At 46.5% G+C, this 20,449-nt stretch overlaps 1 protein-coding gene across 1 annotated transcript in view; it reads left to right on the top strand.

Annotated features, from left to right (window-relative positions):
* Nucleotides 1–20,449, top strand: part of LOC137631688 (uncharacterized) — a 69,948-nt gene that overhangs the window by 13,726 nt on the left and 35,773 nt on the right. Inside the window, exons 2-3 of the mRNA XM_068363565.1 lie at nucleotides 7,021–7,218; nucleotides 18,735–18,917. Coding sequence (XP_068219666.1) covers nucleotides 7,021–7,218; nucleotides 18,735–18,917 — 381 coding nt within the window. The remainder of the gene's footprint in view (nucleotides 1–7,020; nucleotides 7,219–18,734; nucleotides 18,918–20,449) is intronic.

The following is a 20,449-nucleotide window of genomic DNA, read 5'->3' as shown; positions in this document are numbered from 1 at the left end:
ATCTGTGGATTATCTACCGCCTGAGCATTCACACTCACCCTTCTGGTGCCTATTCAGTCGAGACTCGCCTCATGGGTTTCCTTGACAATCGACTTGTCCTGTCTCCCTCCAGTTGACCTCCTCCTGCCACGATCAGAAAATCGTGTTCAATTGGTAACCTAGCCATATAGCCAGGCACATATAAAAGACTAGTTGTTCCAACACAGAGACTTACCTCGAAACACTTTCCTAGGAGTTACCTGGAACCTCCTCTCAAACGACCAGAGTTTCGTGTAGTTTACCCTACTCCCATTTTCTATAATGGTAGGCCTAGCAGAGGAAAACGTGCCCTGAGGGCAAACCAAGGTAGGCCGCATGCTCTCTCGGGTCGTAAGCTTCAGTAAGTTCTCTGGTCGCGTCGTGATATCATCTCGACGCTCCTCTTATCTCAGTGCGACCCTTGTGTCCCCAACTCGTGTACCGTGTGGTTACCACATGGCCCGTTGTGCTCTTCCTCGTGCTTAGTGCTTTTACCTTGTGCTTTGTGCTTTTACAGTATATTCCTTTGTGCTTTCCCTTGTGCTTGTTAGTCTTGTGCTCGTCGTCCAGGGGCAGAGGTGCAGTGGGTACGCTTCGGTACCAAGAGTAAGAAGTCTTCCTAGAGGTCGCCCAAGAAGGCTAGCACCTCTTCGCCCTTGACGTCTCCAGGAGGAACATCAGTTAGAGTTTCCCTACCACCTTCCCCTACCCAGAGTAGGGGACGAGGTAAGTCCGTTGCGGGGAAGAAGCCAGTGGCTCTTCCCCAGGAGTCTGTTCTTCATGATAGTGGGGTAGCAGATTCTTTCCAGGCAAGTGGTGGGCCTGAAGGTGAGGTTAGTGGGTGTCTTAGAGATGGTGCCCTGGTGCTCGCGGGTCACGTCTCGTCTGTTTTTTTCTTGTGGAGTAAAAAATGTCCCTGTCTCTTCGCCCGCTTCTTGGGCATGTTTTTCAGGTGTCTCCGCAGCTGAAGGCACCCTAGAGAAGGAAGACTCACCGTCGGCGGTTCCAGGAGAAGGCGCTCTCATTCCTGGTCCTGTTCCAGATCGCGACATGGAAGGAGGCCATCAAGGTCCCCGAGGAAGAAGCTCAGGAGGAGCAGCTTTGGCGTACAGAGACAGTCCTCCTAGAAGGGCCTCTGCCAGCCACAGATTGACCCTCGGAAGGACCCAAGGTCCTCGTCAGATAGGCGTAAGGCCGCGAAATAGACGACTCTTCCCGACCAGCGGAGGGAGTCGCCGTTTCGGCGGGCAGCCTCATCGAGTCAGCTCATGCGAGCGATTGACAGGGACGGCTTCCTCCGTCGGGCAAGCCCACGGAAGCCTCGTCCCCCTCGAAGGAAGACAACGGAGGACGGAAGCTCTCGCCTCCACGGCAGTGCCCATCCTCAGTCCACAATCTAGTGCGGAGGCGCCCGTCGGTACAGCTCATCAACCCCGGACGGAGGATGCGGTCTGCGACACTGAGGGAGGGCCAACGGAGGACTCCGCTTATAGGACGGAGGCCTCCACCGCCACGGCAATGCCCGTCCTAACGGAGGATTCCGCCTATAGGACAGAGGCCCTTACCAACATGGCAATGCCCGTCCTAACGGAAGACTCCGCCTATAGGACTGAGGCCCTCGCCACCATGGCAATGCCCGTCCTAACGGAGGACTCCGCCTATAGGACGGAGGCCCTCGCCACCACTGCAATTCCCATCCAGAGTAAGCTCAAAGACCTGACTACAGTCACAGGCTCTGTGGTGAGGCTCTCCGGGGGCAGCCTCGACGAGTCAGCCCGTGGAGGTTATCGTCGTGTACGGATCCCTCCGTCGAACACCTCCACGGAGGAGCCCGTCCTCTTGTCGAAGACTCGTCAAATGACGGAGGCACCCGTCTCTCCTGAAAGGCTTAACCGTGAGACTCGTCAGAGCGGAGGTGCCCGTGTTGACTCTACACGTGCACGGATCCCTCCGTCGAACTCCTTCACGGAGGAGCCCGTCCCATTATCAAAGGCTCGGAAAGTGACAGAGGCGCCCGTCTCTCCAGAAGGTCTTAGCCGCGGGTCCCGTCAGAGCGAAGGTGCCCGTGATGAATCTACACCCCATCGCCGGACGGAGGACGTGGATGCGGACGCGGATCTTGGAGCGCCGGAGGACTCCGCTTATAGGAGGGTGATCTTATAAGGAGTCACAATAAATTTAGGAGCCACTACATCAGGAAGAAGATGTCTGGCGCTCTGGCCTTAACAGGATTATGGAGGAGCCCGTCCAGAAGAAGTCATCTTTGGCTCTTCCCGAGGCGAGGGACGTAAAGTTGGGGAATATTGATAAGGTGGTCACCCGCAATAGGGACACCTCCAAAGGTCACAGTTCGGCCAAACTGCTAAAGGGCCTGAAATCACAAAGCAAGTATTATGCTTTAGACGGACGTCCACATGGGGCTAGCAAGCTAAAGGACGTCCTAGAAGTGTTAGGACAAGGTGCCCCGGAAGACAGGGCGTCTGCCGCGCCCATTTTCTTTTCACAATCCGAGTCCATCATGATGGAGGAGGTGACCTAGGATCTCGTGAATGTCGCCTCATGGTTGGACTGGTGGGCTACTACTTTAGTACGTACCCAGATCTCGACGGACTCTTTGGACCCTACAAAGCGAGAAGCCCTAAAGGACTTGGTCGGATCGGGCTGCTGTGCCCTTGAGTTTCTCACGTTCCAGGCCTTGGCATTATCTGCGAACTGGGTCTTGAGGAGAAGAGACTCGGTCCTGAAGAACCTTTCCAAGAAATTGCGGAGAAACTGGCTAAGAAGAAAGATACCATCTTGCCGAAGGCTCAATCAGCGAGGAGAGCGGTATTTAGAAGGCCTGTATCCGAGGCGCCTGCTAGTTCTCGGTCTTCCCCAACTCAAGTGAGGAGAGTACCTTCGACATCACAGTGGGCTCAGTCAGCGAATCCCTCCCGAAGGGGAACCAATTCAGCCCCTTCCACCCATAGGAATTCCTTCTCTTCAGCCAGGCGTTTCCATCAGTAGACAGGCTGACCAATCTAGACCCAGTTCTCCGTCCCTTCCTGGCGGGTCAACCCAGAAGAGCAAAGGTTTGGCAGAGGTTGATAAGACACCTAGTGTCCTTAGAGATGATGGTCCCCCAAGGAAGACAGAAGCTCAAGAGCATCCAGTGGAACTTTTAAGATCGGTGGGATCAGAGAAGTTCCCCAGACGTGATTGTTCCAGTTCTACTGGAGACCAAACAGTCCCTGGAATGGTGGAAAGATCGAGCGAACACTCTGAAAGGGATGCCTCTGTCCTCCGGACCTCCAGAGCTTCTGCTCTTCACAGACGGATCAAAAGAAGGGTGGGGATCCCATCTTCTAGGAAAAGCAGCGAGAGGCAGTTGGACGGAAAAAGAGAAGTCTCTCCACATCAATGTTCTGGTGATGAGGGCTGTTCAGGAAGCCTGTCTACACTTCAGTCCATTTCTAAAGGGAAACTCAGTGGTGTTAATTTCGGACAATGCCACAGTACATAAAGAAGGAAGGAGGATTGAAGTCGAAGGAGTTGTGCGTTCTCGACTTGTAAGTCCTGAAATGGGCAGAAGCGGAACAAGTCAGACTGTCGGCGAGATTCATTCCGGGAAAGAAAAACGTTCTAGCCGACGGCCCCAGGAGGGTAGGCCAAGTAGTAGGGACAGAATGGTCTCTTCACCCCAAGGTAGCAAGATACATCATCCGAATGTGGGGTTCACCGGTAATGGATCTCTTCGCGACAAGGCTGAACGCGCAACTTCCCGTATTCTGTTCTCCTGTCCCAGACCCAAAGGCGGCATTGGAGGACGCCTTTCAGCACAAGTGGGACAATCTGGACGTTTACGTCTTTCCTCCTTTCAACCTGATCAGGCAGATTCTTAACAGAGTAAGGGCAGCCAACAACCTAAAGATGGCTTTGGTAGTGCCTTGGTGGCCGGAGAGAGAGTGGTTCGCAGACCTAAAAGGTCTGGCTATTCTCCCTCCGTGGCCTCTTCCAGACAGACCAGACCTCCTGAGGCGGCCACACTTTCTGAGGTTCCACGAGAATCCTCAATCCCTTCGTCTTCACGCCTGGAGGTTATCCAGAGCCTCCCGAAAAAACAAGGGTATTCGACCAAGACAGCTGTTAGAATGTGACTTTACCTGAGACAGCCCTCTACAGCAGTCTACCAAGTAAAATGGGCAGATTTTACTAAATGGTGTGCTTCAAAGAAAATAAAGCCTTTAGAAGCATCGGTACCCGACATCGCAGACTTTCTCGTTCACCTCAGAGATGAGTTGGGCATGTCGATTTCAGCAGTAAAGGGGTACGAGCCGCCCTTGGACAAGTTTTTCTCTTGAAAGGAATAGATCTAGGTTCTTCTAGACACATCTCGATGCTCATCAAGAGCTTTGAGCAGTCCTGTCCTCCCTCGTCTCCTAAGGTTCCGCAATGGGACCTGGCTAGAGTTCTAGATATGCTTAGTAAGCCTCCCTTCGAACTTTTGAAGGATATAGTGGACAGGAATCTTACGCTTAAGGCGGTCTTCTTGTTAGCTTTGGCGTCAGCGAAGAGAATAAGAGAAATTCATGGGTTGTCCTACGTGGTAGAACACTCAAGGGGTTGGAGAGATATCTCCTTTAAGTTGTCGCCAAAACCCAAAATCCATCCGTTTGGGATCCTAGGTTCGAGGGTTTCTCATTCCAGCAATTCCAAAATCAGGTAATCAAGGTGACTTGAATTTGTGTCCTGTCAGAGTTATAAGGAAATATCTAAGAGGACGGCGAATCTCTGCCCGGGCAAAAAGTATCTTTTTGTCTCCACGGGTGCGACGGAAAAAGAAAATTTCCAAAAACACCATTTCCTTTGGGCTCAGGCAAGTCATCATTCAAGCTTATTCTAGTGCAGGACTTTTAGTTCCAGGAAAGCCCAGGGCATATGACGTTAGAGGTAGAAGTACCTCTCTAGCTTTTGAAAAGAACATGGCAGTAGCTCAGATTCTTAGAGCAGGCACTTGGTCTAACCAATCGACGTTCACTTCGCACTACCTCAAGGAATGTACGAGGAAGTCCTTAGATGGTTTTTCCATAGGTCTTAGACAGTAGTCCTGCACAACCCCCGTATATCTATACTTCATCAAGGAATTATGTTGGGGGAGTACTTTTTTACACTGGTAATGAGCTCTTTGTGTAGTTTATCCTTCTTTCCAGTTGTTTGGGTCTTTAGTCAGGGAGGCACTCCCACCTCCTAAAGTGTAAGTCTCCTAAGAAAGTGTTTCGAGGTAAGTCTCTGTGTTAGAACAAATCACAAATTATTAGTAATTTGTATTTTTCCTAACATACTTACCGAGAAACACTTTCGTGTTATGGCCCTCCCTTCCTTCCCCCAGGTGCCTCACTGATCTTTAGTATTGTTACTTTCATAGAACTTACTGAATCTTACAACCCGAGAGAGCATGCGGCCTACCTTGGTTTGCCCTCAGAGCACGTTTTCCTCCGCTAGGCCTACCATTATAGAAAATGGGAGTACTGTAGGGTAAACTACACAAAACTCTGATCGTTTGAGAGGAGGTTCCAGGTGACTCCTAAGAAAGTGTTTCTCGGTAAGTATGTTAGGAAAAATACAAATTACTAATAATTTGTGATATTATACGGATAACACTTTGAAATTCATTTTATCTAAAGTAATGAAGTAATGCAGTTGCTCCTGCAATGTCTTCTGAAACCTCCCTCGTCATTGGGGAGAGTTCATTTCACACGGGCTTCCACACCAGCGATCGCTCTAGGGCTATTGGAAGCATCACTGGTAAGGAGCCTGCAATTTCCCTACCTTCTGGTTTCAGTAGATTAGAAAACAAGGGATGATCGAGCTTGATGGATGATTGACAATATCCTCTCGGGAGTATAGTATACCCACAACTCCCTGTATACAGTTACCCTCGGACCTGTGGCTAGCCCAGGTACCTCATGGGACAATAGGTGTCTTGTGTAAGATAGTGGTTGCAACGTCACTCTTTAGCGAAAGGTAAGAATGTCTAGCTATTTCTCCTTTCTTTATACTCTTTCTTTGGGTGCAGCAATCATGCCACTGAGTAGATTGGACACTAGATGCGGTAAAGAACTCAACCAAATAACTTTTTCTTAACAATTACTGTATAATTGAATTGGAAGTGTCTCTTACGTCCTTCCTTACGAGAGGGGAGTGCGGACAGAATGTATGCGGACTCAATTCTCATAAATGTCCATACGTTCTTCCGTAATCATTTACCAGTATTTGGTAGGGACCTCTTCCTGTGCAGGTATTTAGAAGGAGGAGCAAAGTTCATTGACATCTCCTGGGTTAGTTAATCAGCCAGTTATAGTCATAGGCACTTACGCCTTCTTAAGGATGAGTCTCCTTTTAAAGGATGATGGTTTGTATTCATGTAAGAAGTCATAATAAATTTTTTTTTGTACTTTAATTTGTATTTTTCCTAACTATACAAATCTGATTCCTTTAACTTACACTTCCCACCTCAACTGCCTCATAAGTCCTAGAGATCTTTTGATCTTAGAGTTGCTCCATTGGTCAGGTAAGCTGGGAATACCCACTACTCCACAGGCAATTAATTACCTCATAAAAAGTTTAAACTATTGTTCCAACTTTGATGAAGTCACATTTCTATTAAAAGACTTAGGTTTGTTTTGTTTGAAAAAATACAAATTACAGTACTTTACAATATCATTTCATATGTCTTTGTTGAGTGCTATTTCTAAGATTAATTTTTATACTACAGTACACAGTAGTTTTGTGCTTTGCCTAAGGAATTGATTTGTATATGATTAATGGACTAATTCTTTGTTGAAACCTGTTGCTTGGTTATATTTTTAAAGTTTTTAGGGGAACAGTTGTACTGTAATTGATTTAAGAGAGCTCCATGCCATCATTGCGTTTTTTTTTTTTTTTATTTATATAGATGCTGCTTGTTGTGTTGACCAACAAAGTTTAGTTTTTGTTTGTGATCTTAATTTTCTCTTATTTTAGATGGCTGAAAAGTGGGATGAGAGTGCAAATGACTCTCCAGAAGTCGTATATGAAGGATTTTCCCCACCCGCAGCCCATTCACAAGGAATGATATCAGCGGGTAGTTCGTTTGTCGTAACGGCAGATGGTAGTACAGGAAATCAGGTAGCAGGGTCTGCTACGAATTATATGTCGACTCAGCCTGTTATGGAAAACCAGGTACTTTACTGTGTTTTTTGTTCCAGTATACTGTAGTTGATTGTACCAGTATTTTTTTTTTTTTTCAATTTAATGAGTATCTATTGAACTTAAAATTATGGAACTTATTGGGTGTAAACTAATACTGTACTGTACTACTCATATCTTTAGGACACAAAAAGAAAAGTTAATTTAGAGTAGCATTACTGCGATATTTTTGTGTTGAATACTAATGGCTCTTCTTCTTCTTCTTCTTCTTCTTCATCCTCTTCTTCTTCTTCTTCTTCTTCTTCTTCCTCTTCTTCTTCCTCTTCTTCTTCTTCTTCTTCTTCTTCTTCTTTTTCATGATAAATGAACAGTACAGTATATAGTTTTAAAAGTATATACCATTTTGGGTTTTGTGTATATAACTTAATTTCCTTTTGTTCATTCACAAATACAAACCCTTTCCTCTTTTCTATGAATAACTCCCATATCTAAAGTTTTTAAATGTCTTTTGGCAAAACGTCTTAATAGGTTTGCTGAGGGTAATCATTTGTTCCTTAATTTGCAATTTGGTTTTCGTAAAGGCCTTGGAGCATGTGATGCCCTTCTTACAACCTCCAATGCTGTACAGAAATCCCTTGATTGTGGTCAGGAAGTTCGTATGATTGGCCTTGATTTTAGTGCTGTCTTTGACCGTGTTAATCATGAGGCCCTTGTTTTCAAAGTCAAACAGTTGGGAGTGGGCGGGTCGTTTCTTAGCATCATTATTGAATTTTCAAGTAATAAATCGCAGAGAGTTGTTGATGGGCACCATAGTGAGTATTGGAATGTGATATCTGGTGTTCCTCAGGGTAGTGTTTTTGGCCCATTACTTTTCATACTATATACGCATGACATGTGGTTTGGTCTAGAAAACAGGCTTGTTGCATATGCAGATGATGCTACTCTCTTTGCATCAATTTTGGGGTTGGTGAATCCCTTAATAGAGATCTAGCTAAAATTAGTACATGGTGCAAATTATGGGATATGAAGTTGAATCCTAACAAAACTCAAAGCATGATTGCAAGTAGGTCAAGGACGGTGGCTCCTCAACATCTGGATCTCTGCATTGATAATGCTTCTTTACCTTTGTATAACTCCTTCAAAATTTTAGGTGTGATTTTCAACAGAAAATTTACTTTTGAGAAACACATTAGGTCTGTGTCTTCTTCAATTGCACAAAAAATTGGCTTATTGAGAAAGTCTTTCAACATTTTTAGTGATCAATCTATTCTGAAGAAGTGTTTTAATTCTTTCATTTTACCTTGTTTCAAGTATTGTTCTCCTGTTTGGTCTTCAGCTGCTGATTTTCATCTTAATTTGTTGGACAGGAACTTTCAGTTTTCAATATTAAACTTAGCCGGTGATCATATAAGCTGCAGCTCTGCTGCCCGACAGAAAAACCTACGGTCAAAATACGCCAGCGATCGCTATGCAGGAGGGGGTGTACATCAACAGCGCCATCTGTCGAGCAGGTACTTAGTACTCCAAGTAAACAAAGAACCAATTTTCTCTCTGTCGTGCCACCGGCAAGACCTACTAAATTCGCTGTTGCTTACTGGATTGGTTTTCACAGATTTTGGTGAAGTACACATTTCTAGTTATTAGCTTTCGCTTTGCAGAGGTTATCTTCAATACATCCTTGCATTCTTTTATTGATTTTTGGATTATTTGTTGACGACTTGGATAGATTTTGGATTTCCCTTTGACTAATTCAAGATGGCTAACCCTTCTCAAGTCCCTAAATACAGAAAGTGTAGTGCTAGGGACTGTTCAAGGCGTCTTCCGAAGGCCTCTATCGATCCCCACACCGTTTGTTCCAATTGTCGGGGTAAAACCTGTCAATTGGAAGATCGATGTGAGGAATGCGTTGGGCTTTCGGAATTCGATTTTCTCGAATTCCTGAAATATTCACGTATGCTAGAGAGAGATAGAGTCAGGAGAAGTTCATCTCGCTCCGTTGATATTTCCTCTCCCCATGCCCCACAACCTATTCCTTCCCCTGTAGTGGTTGCTCCTGATCCCCCTTCTAGCACTCAACAACCTTCGATGGCAGATATGATGCGTGCCATCCAGGCTCTGGGTGAGAGAGTCGAGTCATTGGCGAGTGACCGTAACCAACTCATGGCAGACGTCAAGGAGTTGAAGGGTAAGAGTGCAGTGGGTAGTGATAAAGTGAGTGGTAGTGTTGTGGAAAGTGTTAGTGTTGCGCTTGAGGGTGCGTCTGTTCGTGCCTGTCGTCCTCCCAGTCCGGGACCTCTTGCAAGCTCCCAAGCCCAGGGGAGAAGCAATGTCGTACGACTAAAGGGTTCGACAGGCTTTAATCAGCGGACAGACGTTCCCTCCGTGGTTTCGGACGTATCTTACCAAGATCGCCCCACCCACAAGAAGACGAGAGAGCCCATTTATTCCTCGTCTGCGGAAGATGTTTCTCGGAAGAAACAATGGACCAAGGTCTCACGGCCTCTTAAACGCAAGTCGGTCCCTTCCGCGCAAGTCCAACGGCCCAGTTGTAGCCACTGGGTCAGTTCGGACTCGCTGCAGTCATCCGATGACTGCACACCTCCTAAGAGAGGCAAAGCGGTACCGCAACAGGCAGTAACACCGTCTGTTGCCGCACCTGCTTCTGTAGACCCTAAGTGGTCTTTGCTGCAGACCATGCAGACGCAGTTAACATCTTTAATGCAGGACTTTCGTGCGGAGAAGGTTGACGCTGCACCCGTTAGCCTACAACCAACCACGGTTGTGCGTCCAGTGGACGCTGAGGCTACCTTCTCCCGCACTCCAGCTGTGAGAGTCCCGCCACCCATGCTCAGTGTACCCTGCCAGCCGCATGTTGACGTTCAGCGAGTTACAACAACAACCTAAGTTGTTTTGTTTTGACACGGTGCGTCAACCTCCGCAACCCAGTGTGGTTACCACCACTCGCCCACAGCAGACTAGACAGTCAGGAGTAGACGCTTTCCGCCCCCGCGCTGCTATGGTTGTTGCCAGCTCACAGACTGGCCAACAGTTCCATGACGTTGCGTCCAGTGCAGTCACGCATGCACCCGTGCTGCCGGACTCAGCTGACCAGCCAATTCCTACTCCTTTGCCGCTTCCTCCTCAGTATTCAGATGATGGACTCTGATGATGACGACGCTGCACACCTTGACGACCCGCACACGGACATCGACGAACCCAAGACCACGCCTCCCTCCTTGGACTTTAGAAAAGTTCTTGCACTGTTCAAGGAGTTGTATCCTGATCAGTTTGTTTCTGCAGCCCCACGCTCTCCTCCATCTAAGTTCGCTTTAGGCACGCAGTCATCCGCGCCTGCCTTTACGAAGCTCGTCCTCGCCCGCTCGTCCAAGAGAGCTTTAAGAGTGTTGGGAGATTGGATGCAGTCCAAAAAGCACCTTGGGAAGACAGCATTCTTGTTTCCCCCTGCGAAACTCGCTTCCAGATCGAGCGTCTGGTATGCCACGGGAGAAGTTCTCGGCTTGGGAGTTCCTGCCTCTGCCCAGGGCGACTTCTCAAGTCTAGTAGACTCTCCCCGCAGGCTAGCCATGAGACGCTCTAAGATTTGTTGGACTCCTTCAGACTTAGACCATCTGATGAAAGGAGTGTTCAGAGCCTTTGAGGTTTTTAACTTTTTGGATTGGTGTTTGGGAGCGTTGAGCAGGAAGACCTCCCCTTCTGACAAGGAAACTTCCATGCTCATTATGTCCTGCATGGACAAGGCCATACGGGACGGTTCCAGTGAGCTTGCGGCTTCGTTCGTTTCCGGGGTCCTCAAGAAACGGGAAAACCTTTGCTCCTTCTTGTCAGCTGGAGTAACACAATGTCAGAGATCGGAACTTATGTTTGCTCCTCTCTTAAAGTGCCTCTTCCCAGAGGAGTTGATCAAGGAGATTGCTGCCTCCTTGATTCAAAAAGACACGCGTGACCTGGTTGCGTCATCTGCCCGCAAAGCCACCCCTTTGCCTACCGTGTCTAGACCCAGGATGGATACTCCAGCGTCAAGATTTATTCCGCCCTTTCGTGGCAGAGCCTCCAGCAGAGGAAGTGCTCGTGCCGAAGGTAAACGTGGGAGTAAGAAGAAAGGTACCAAGTCCTTTAGAGGCAGAGTCTGACTGCCACCTTCTTCAGACAGCAGTGGGAGCCAGACTCAAGAACTACTGGCAGTCCTGGGAGAACAGGGGCGCAGATGCACAATCTGTGAAGTTGCTCAGAGAAGGGTACAAGATCCCGTTCTTGCGCAAGCCCCCTCTAGCAACGACTCCCATCGACCTCTCTCCCAGGTACAGAGAGGAGGACAAGAGACTAGCTTTGAAGCAGGAGGTGTCTCTCTTACTAGAAAAGGGAGCGGTAGTCAAAGTCCGGGACCATCAATCCCCGGGCTTCTACAACCGTCTCTTCTTAGTGGTAAAGAAGACAGGAGGGTGGAGACCGGTGCTAGACGTCAGTGCTCTGAATGTCTTTGTCACAAAGCAGACGTTCGCCATAGAGACGACAAAGTCTGTTCTAGCAGCGGTCAGGAAGGAAGACTGGATGGTCTCTTTAGACCTCAAGGACGCTTACTTTCACGTCCCCATCCACCCAGATTCCCAACCTTTTCTAAGGTTCGTTTACGGGAAGGTTGTCTACCAATTTCAAGCCCTGTGCTTTGGCCTAAGCACGGCGCCTCTTGTCTTTACGAAACTGATGAGGAATATTGCCAAATTCCTGCATTTAGCAGACATCAGAGCCTCCCTCTATTTGGACGACTGGCTTCTAAGAGCTTCGTCCAGTCGTCGCTGTCTGGAGAATCTAAAGTGGACTCTAGATCTGACCAAGGAATTGGGTCTCCTGGTCAATATGGAAAAGTCCCAACTGGTCCCATCCCAAACTATAGTGTACCTAGGGATGGAGATTCACGGTCAAGCTTTTCGGGCTTTTCCGTCGGCCCCCAGAATAAGTCAAGCCCAAGGATGCATCCAGAACATGCTAAAGAAGGACCGATGTTCAGTCAGACAGTGGATGAGTCTGATAGGGACGCTTTCATCACTGGACCAGTTCATTGCGTTAGGGAGACTGCACCTCCGTCCCCTTCAATTTCACCTAGCTGTTCACTGGAGAAAGGACAAGACGCTAGAAGCGGTCTCGATCCCCATTTCCGAGAAGATGAAGTCATCACTGACTTGGTGGAAGGACAACATCTACCTCAGAGAGGGTCTGCCCCTGGCTGTTCAGACCCCCGACCACCTTCTCTTCTCGGACGCATCGGACACGGGCTGGGGTGCGACATTAGACGGTCGGGAATGCTCGGGCACTTGGAACTCGGATCAAAGAACGTTACATATCAACTGCAAGGAGCTACTGGCAGTTCATCTGGCCTTGAAAAGCTTCAAGTCCCTCCTTCTAGGCAAGGTGGTGGAGGTGAACTCAGACAACACCACGGCCTTGGCGTACATCTCCAAGCAAGGAGGGACCCATTCTATGACGTTGTACGAGATCGCAAGGGACCTCCTCACCTGGTCAAGAGATCTAAACCTGTCTCTAGTAACGAGGTTCATTCAAGGCAACATGAATGTCATGGCGGACCGCCTCAGTCGGAAGGGTCAAATCATCCCAACAGAATGGACCCTACACAAGAATGTGTGCAAGAGACTATGGGCCACATGGGGCCAACCTACCATAGTTCTCTTTGCAACCTCGATGACCAAGAGGCTCCCAAATTATTGCTCGCCAATCCCGGACCCAGCAGAAGTTCATATAGATGCTTTTCTACTGGATTGGTCCCATCTAGACCTTTATGCATTCCCCCCGTTCAAGATTGTCAACAAGGTACTGCAGAAGTTCGCCTCTCACGAAGGGACAAGGTTGACGTTGGTTGCTCCCCTCTGGCCCGCGAGAGAATGGTTCACCGAGGTACTTCAATGGCTGGTGGACGTTCCCAGAACTCTTCCTCTAAGAGTGGACCTTCTACGTCAGCCACACGTAAAGAAGGTACACCCAAGCCTCCACGCTCTTCGTCTGACTGCCTTCAGACTATCGAAAGACTCTCGAGAGCTAGAGGCTTTTCGAAGGAGGCAGCCAGGGCGATTGCTAGAGCAAGGAGGACATCCACTCTTAGAGTCTACCAGTCGAAGTGGGAAGTCTTCCGAAGCTGGTGCAAGTCGGTATCAGTATCCTCAACCAGTACCTCTGTAACCCAATTAGCTGACTTCCTATTATACCTGAGGAAGGAAAGATCTCTTTCAGCTCCCACGATCAAAGGTTACAGAAGCATGTTGGCAGCAGTCTTCCGTCACAGAGGCTTAGATCTTTCCAACAACAAAGATCTACAGGACCTCCTTAAGTCTTTTGAGACCTCAAAGGAGCGTCGTTTGGCCACACCAGGTTGGAATTTAGACGTGGTACTAAGATTCCTTATGTCAGAAAGGTTCGAGCCACTACAATCAGCCTCCTTTAAAGATCTCACTTTAAAGACTCTTTTCCTCGTCTGCTTAGCAACAGCTAAAAGAGTCAGTGAGATACACGCCTTCAGCAGGAACATCGGATTTTCATCTGAAACGGCTACATGTTCTTTACAGCTTGGTTTTCTAGCCAAAAACGAACTACCTTCTCGTCCTTGGCCGAAATCGTTCGATATTCCAAGCCTTTCTAATTTGGTTGGAAATGAACTAGAAAGAGTCTTATGCCCTGTTAGAGCTCTTAAGTTCTATTTAAGACGAACTAAACCTTTACGAGGACAGTCAGAAGCTTTATGGTGTGCTATTAAGAAACCTTCTTTACCTATGTCAAAGAATGCAGTTTCCTATTATATCAGACTGTTGATACGAGAAGCTCATTCCCATCTGAATGAGGAAGACCATGCTTTGCTGAAGGTAAGGACACATGAAGTTAGAGCTGTCGCAACTTCAGTGGCCTTTAAACAAAACAGATCTCTGCAGAGTATAATGGACGCAACCTATTGGAGAAGCAAGTCAGTGTTCGCGTCTTTTTATCTTAAAGATGTCCAGTCTCTTTACGAGAACTGCTACACCCTGGGACCATTCGTAGCAGCGAGTGCAGTAGTGGGTGAGGGCTCAACCACTACATTCCCCTAATTCCATAACCTTTTTTAATCTTTCTCTTGAAATGTTTTTATTGTTGTTTTTTGGGTTGTCCGGAAGGCTAAGAAGCCTTTCGCATCCTGGTTGATTTGGCGGGTGGTCAAATTCTTTTCTTGAGAAGCGCCTAGATTAGAGGTTGTGATGAGGTCCTTTAGTATGGGTTGCAACCCTTGATACTTCAGCTCCTAGGAGTCGCTCAGCATCCTAAGAGGATCGCGAGGCTCAGTAAGGAAGACGTACTTAAAAAGGCAGAGTAATTGTTCAAGTCGACTTCCTTACCAGGTACTTATTTATTTTATGTTTGTTATTTTGAATAACTGCTAAAATGAAATACAAAATACTTAGCTCATAATAATGTAATCATGTAATGCTGGTCTCTACCCACCCCCCTGGGTGTGAATCAGCTTATATGATCACCGGCTAAGTTTAATATTGAAAAATGTTATTTTTATTAATAAAATAAATTTTTGAATATACTTACCCGGTGATCATATATTAAAGGACCCTCCCTTCCTCCCCAATAGAGACCCAGTGGACCGAGGAGAAAATTGGTTCTTTGTTTACTTGGAGTACTAAGTACCTGCTCGACAAATGGCGCTGTTGATGTACACCCCCTCCTGCATAGCGATCGCTGGCGTATTTTGACTGTAGGTTTTTCTGTCGGGCAGCAGAGCTGCAGCTTATATGATCACCGGGTAAGTATATTCAAAAATTTATTTTATTAATAAAAATAACATTTTATTAAATTTCATATTCCTGATCTAGATATTAGCCTTTGGCACCGTCGTTCAATTAGTTCATTATGCATGTTGCATAAAATTTTAATAATTCTGACCATCCTTTACATTCAGATCTTCCCGGACAATTCCATCCTTTTCGTAATACTAGGTATGCAGTTAATACTAATAGTCAGGCCTTCTCCATCATGAGGCTCAATACTACACAGTACTCTAGAAGTTTTATTCCAGCTGTGACCAAGTTGTGGAATGATCTTCCTAATCGGTTAGTTGAATCAGTAGAACTTCAAAAGCTCAAACTCGCAGCAAATGTTTTTATGTTGTACAGCTTGCATAAGTCCTTTTATAGTTTATAAATTTAATATGTTGTAATGTTTTTAAAGTATTTTATTTTAGTTTTCATTACTTCTTATATCGTTTATTTATTTCCTTATTTCCTTTCCTTACTGGGCTATTTTTCCCTGTTGGAGCCCTAGGGCTTATAGCATCTTGCTTTTCCAAACAGGATTGTAGCTTAGCTAGTAATAATAATAATAATAATATATGTTTTCAGCACAGGGTTACACGCTCCAGTGAGTACTGATTAATCTTTCTTGCTTGCTAGTGGTGGACAGGTGAGTTCCCGCTCCTGTTGAAGGCCTGTTTGCTTTTCCTGATGCACGATCTACTGTGGTGACGCACATACATACCTCGGCTCGCTCTTTTAGACAAGTGGTTGCTGGTTTCCAGTGCATTCATGAACATGACTTGCAAAAGGCTCTCGCAGCTGTTCCTTCATTCGCAAAGAATGTGCCATGGTTTTCAGAGCTCATGAAGGCTGTCATCAACCCTGCTCCAACCCAGTCATCAGGGTCCTTTAAGCAACCTGTGCCTCTCCCTCTCTTGGTGTCATGATTTTGCAGGAGTCCCAGTCCACCGGTGGACCCTTGGTGCAGGTGTGCTGGTGTCAAGCATGCTCTTCCTCCACTCTTGTAGTCTCCTTCAACTCAAGGTCACTGGTATCTAGACTCCAAGACTGCCCATGTCAAGCCTGATCCCTTGTGGAAGAATCTGGGAATTATCTTAGTTAACATGAACAATAGACATAGGGTGCCATGGCAGAAGACTCTGCCCCCAGGAGACACCTTTTCCCCGAGAGCCAGCTGAGGTTCAAGGTCTCCAAGGGACATTTTGTTCCCGGACAACTATAGGCTATTGCTGGTTAAGTTAGTTCGTACAGCTCCAACCACTCCGACCCCGGAGCCTGTTATGTCCCCTTTGGTGCATCCGTAGGGTTTGCAGTCAATGGGGCCACCTTGAAAGGAGACTCCTAGTCTCCTTTTCTCTTTCGCCACTAAGCCCTGGGAGTGGAAGGATGCTAAAACTCCTCCGAAGAACTGGGTCTTGAAAGAGCTTGAGGACCCAAATCGACAGAAGGGCTTTCACCGAGCAGTACCTTCCTCGTCGTTGCCGGTGACACAGAGCCTTCCCTCTAGGTCTCTGTCCCTTGCCGGAGTATCCATTGACGAATGTAACCCAACCCAGGCTCCTATGGGTGCGAGTCTTGAATTTGAACGAATTGAAAGACAAAGACACTTACCATTTATTCAGCAAAGGAGGTACTATGTCATCTTGCAAGATGATCCCTTGTCACTGCAAATGGTCCCAGCAGTCTCAACTTTGGCACATAATATGCCCATTGATAGATTGGCGGAACAACAGGAGACTTTCTTGGCGGTAGAAGCGCAAACATTGAGTGGGGGGCAAAGGCAACTTTGCAAGCTGCTTCATGAATAGACTACTGGTCTTTCTCCATAGGCTGTTGGACCCAGATAAAAAGAAGTGATGAATACCTTTTTGCTTTCTGGGGAAGAGCTGTTGAGTTTCTTGCCCATAAGTCTGTCAACCTGTGACTGTATTGAATTTTGAAATGGCGAGAATTCCAAATTCCTAAGCCTGGTTCCAAAGGGAGAAATTCTCAAGTTGCGTAACTCCTTGATGGAGGGTTCTTCCCTGTTTAGTTTGGAAGACATTGAGGTAGTTGCGTAGTGCTGGAGGAAAGCAAGTTAAGACTGCCTCCTGCACAGGGCAGGGACTTCTCACCCCCACTCTTCAGCACCTTCTGTACTGATATCATCTCCTGTCTATAGATAGGCACAGAAAAAGACACCAGTAGCTTCTAGGCAATCTAGAGCCAAGAAGCAAAACCCCCAAAAAGCCATTTCATGGTAAAGGTGCTAGGGGAAAAGAAGGTAGAGGCGGAAGACGTGGAAACTCCTGCTGGGGGGTGCCATTCCACCTGCCCGACCATCGATGGGAGGATGCCTGAAACGCAGGTGGCAGAGATGTTAGATCCTAGTGGCCGAACCTTGGGTGGTCTCAATCCTACAAGCGGGGTACCATGTCTCATTCACTCTCTCACTCTCCTTTGACTCAACATTCAGTGATGCTATATTCCCTCTCAAAGGATATTACCCTTCATGCAGAAGTCCAGACCATGTTGGAGATGGACAACCTTCAAGAGATCCTCGACAGTTCCCTAGGCTTCTGCAGTCGACTTTCTTGTAAAGAAGGCATCTGTAGCCTGGAGACCAATCATTGACCTCTCAGTTCTAAATGAGTTTGTCCAACAAACTCTATTCAAGGTGGATACAGCAGAAACAGTCAAACTGAAGAACTTCATGATCACACTGGATCTCAAAGATGCCTACTTCCAGATTCAGATCCATACAGCATCAAGAAAGTACTTACAATTCTTCATACAAGAGAGAATTTAGCAGTTTCAGGTTCTATGGTTTGGCCTGTTGACAACACCTCAAATGTTTACAAATGTGTTCACTCTAGTCTCAACCTGGGCCCATGTCAACAGCATTCATCTCCTTTGTTATCTAGACAGTTGGGTAATTCTAGCAGACTTGTTGGAGACCCTTCTACAGTACACCGGGACAGACTTCTCAAGTTTTGTCAGAATCTGAGGATCATCATAAATCCAAAGTACTGTCGTCTTCTCTCAAACCTTTTCAGAAATTGTTATATCTCAGGATGCAAATAGATACCCAAACGGGAAAAGTTTTCCTGTCCGAAAGGAGAATCAAGAGGTTCCAGGAGGTGGCACAGCCCTTCCTTTCACAAGGTTTGCACAATGCTTACTTCTAACACAATCGCACCGATTGCCCAGGCCATTAGCTCTCGCACATTTCAAGAGTAAGTGATGTGTCAGGGTGGCTCTATTAAGCATGTGCATAACACAGAATCACATCCCAGATCAGAAATCAGCCACCCACCTAAGGGTGAGTCTCCATTGTAAAGAGCAAAATGGTTTATATTAGATATCAGGACAAGTGACAAATTTGGAAATAATTTGTATTTTTCCTAACTATATACAGTAAACCTTGAGCTCTTTACACATACCTGTCCTGCCATTACCTAGTCCTTCTAAAAGTCCTGCTTGCAATCAAAAAGTGACGGCATTTCACTGGTGCGTGTTTGAGTGGGGTGACTTGTCTATTCCATGCTAGTTAGCTGAGTGTAGTTATACCTCACTAAAAAGTCTTTTGGCTAGTTTCAGCTTTTGCTGAAATAATATCCACTGTATAGAGTTCAAGGTTTGTATAGTAAGGAGAAATACAAATTGCGTCCAAATTTGTTATTTTCTGCAGCATGCATCACAAGTTTAGTTGTATGTAACTGTATTGTCGTATGTTATTTTCTTTTCTAGAGTGAAGGTCCACATCATGAAGAAGTTGACAGAGCTCGTTTGTGCTTTGTTTGTTGTAACCCCGTGTCCGACAAAAATTACGAAAGCATTAAGACTTCCATGAATCATTCGCATGCACCATTGCTGGTGCTTCTTAGTGATGTCTTAGGATATAAGTTAGAAGATGGGAGGTTACATTCACAGGTGAGTTAAGGAATCTAAAGTTTTAAACTGTTTTTAAATTTTTCCTGGTATATTAGATACTTGCATCTAATAAAATCTATATGAAATGTTATTATTACCATAAATTCAAGGTGCAATTTTCCAAATCTTGAAAATTTCTATATAGTATTATTAAGTTTTAAATATTTAACTTAGCCGGTGAATATATATAGCTGCAACTCTGTTGCTCGACAGACAAAAAACTTGTAAAAAACTCGCCAGCGATTGCTATACAGGTTGCGGGTGTGCCCATCAGCGCCAACTGTCGGCCAGATACCATACTCAATGTAAACAAAGACTCAATTTCTTCTCTGTTGACGTGTCGACAAGACGTACATTACTCGCTGTTGAAACCTGGAGTTTTTTCCATCATCTTTGGTGAAGTACTCTATTTTGGTTTTGAGCTTTCGCTGTGCAGGGTTTCTCTTCAAATAAATCCTTGAACTCTTTTTTGTATCGGATTCATTGTTGATGACTTAGACCGTTTTTTGGAATTTTCCCTTTGACCAATTCAAAATGGCTGACCTTTCACAAGTTCCCAAGTTTAGAAAATGCAATGCTAGGGACTGTTCTAGGCGTCTTCCAAAGGCTTCTCTCGACCCTCACACTGTTTGTTCCAATTGTCGGGGTAAAACCTGTCAATTGGAAGATCGGTGTGAGGAATGCGTGGGCCTTTCGGAATTCAATTTTATCGAATTTGAGAAGTACACACGCAGGCTAGAGAGAGATAGATTAAGGAGAAGTTCTTCTAGGTCGATAGATTTTTCCTCTCCTCATGCCCCTCAACCTATTCCTTCCCCTGTAGTGGTTGTTCCTAACCCCCCTCCTAGCACTCAGGAACCATCGATGGCTGACATGATGCGTGCTATCCATGCCCTGGGGGAGAGAGTTGAGTCCCTTGCAAGTGACCGCAATCAACTCATGGCGGATGTTAAGGAGCTAAAGTGCCAAAGTGCCGCGGGAAGTGATAAAGTGCCTAGTGAAAGTGTTGTGAACAGTGTTGCACTTGAGGGTTCGTCTGTTCGTGCCTGTCGTCCTCCTAGTCCGGGACCTCTTGCAAGCTCCCAAGCCCAGGGGAGAAGCAATGTCGTACGACGCATGGGTTCGAGAGGCCTTGATCAGCGAACAGACGTTCCCTCCATGGTATCAGGCGTATCTCCCCAAGATCGTCCCTACCTACGTAAGACGAGAGAGCCCGTCTTTACCTCGTCGTCTGAAGGTGTTTCTCGTAAGAAACTTTGGACCAAGGTCTCACGACCTTTAAAACGTAAGTCGGTCCCTTCAGGACAAGTCCAACGTCCCGGTTGTAGCCACTGGGTCAGTTCGGACTCGTTGCCGTCATCTGATGACTGCTCACCGCCTAAGAGAGGCAAAGCGGTACCGCCTCAGTCGCTAACCCCGTCTGTTGCCGCACCTGCTCCCGTAGACCCTAAATGGGCTTTGCTGCAAGATATGCAGTCCAAGCTTGCGTCCTTGATGGAGGACTTTAATTCAGAGAAGGTTGCTGCTGAACC

The sequence above is a fragment of the Palaemon carinicauda genome, chromosome 40, assembly GCF_036898095.1.
Source record: "Palaemon carinicauda isolate YSFRI2023 chromosome 40, ASM3689809v2, whole genome shotgun sequence".
Lineage (NCBI taxonomy): Eukaryota > Metazoa > Arthropoda > Malacostraca > Decapoda > Palaemonidae > Palaemon > Palaemon carinicauda.
The sequence above is the reverse complement of the archived record's forward strand: the minus strand, read 5'-3'. Positions and strand labels throughout refer to the sequence as shown.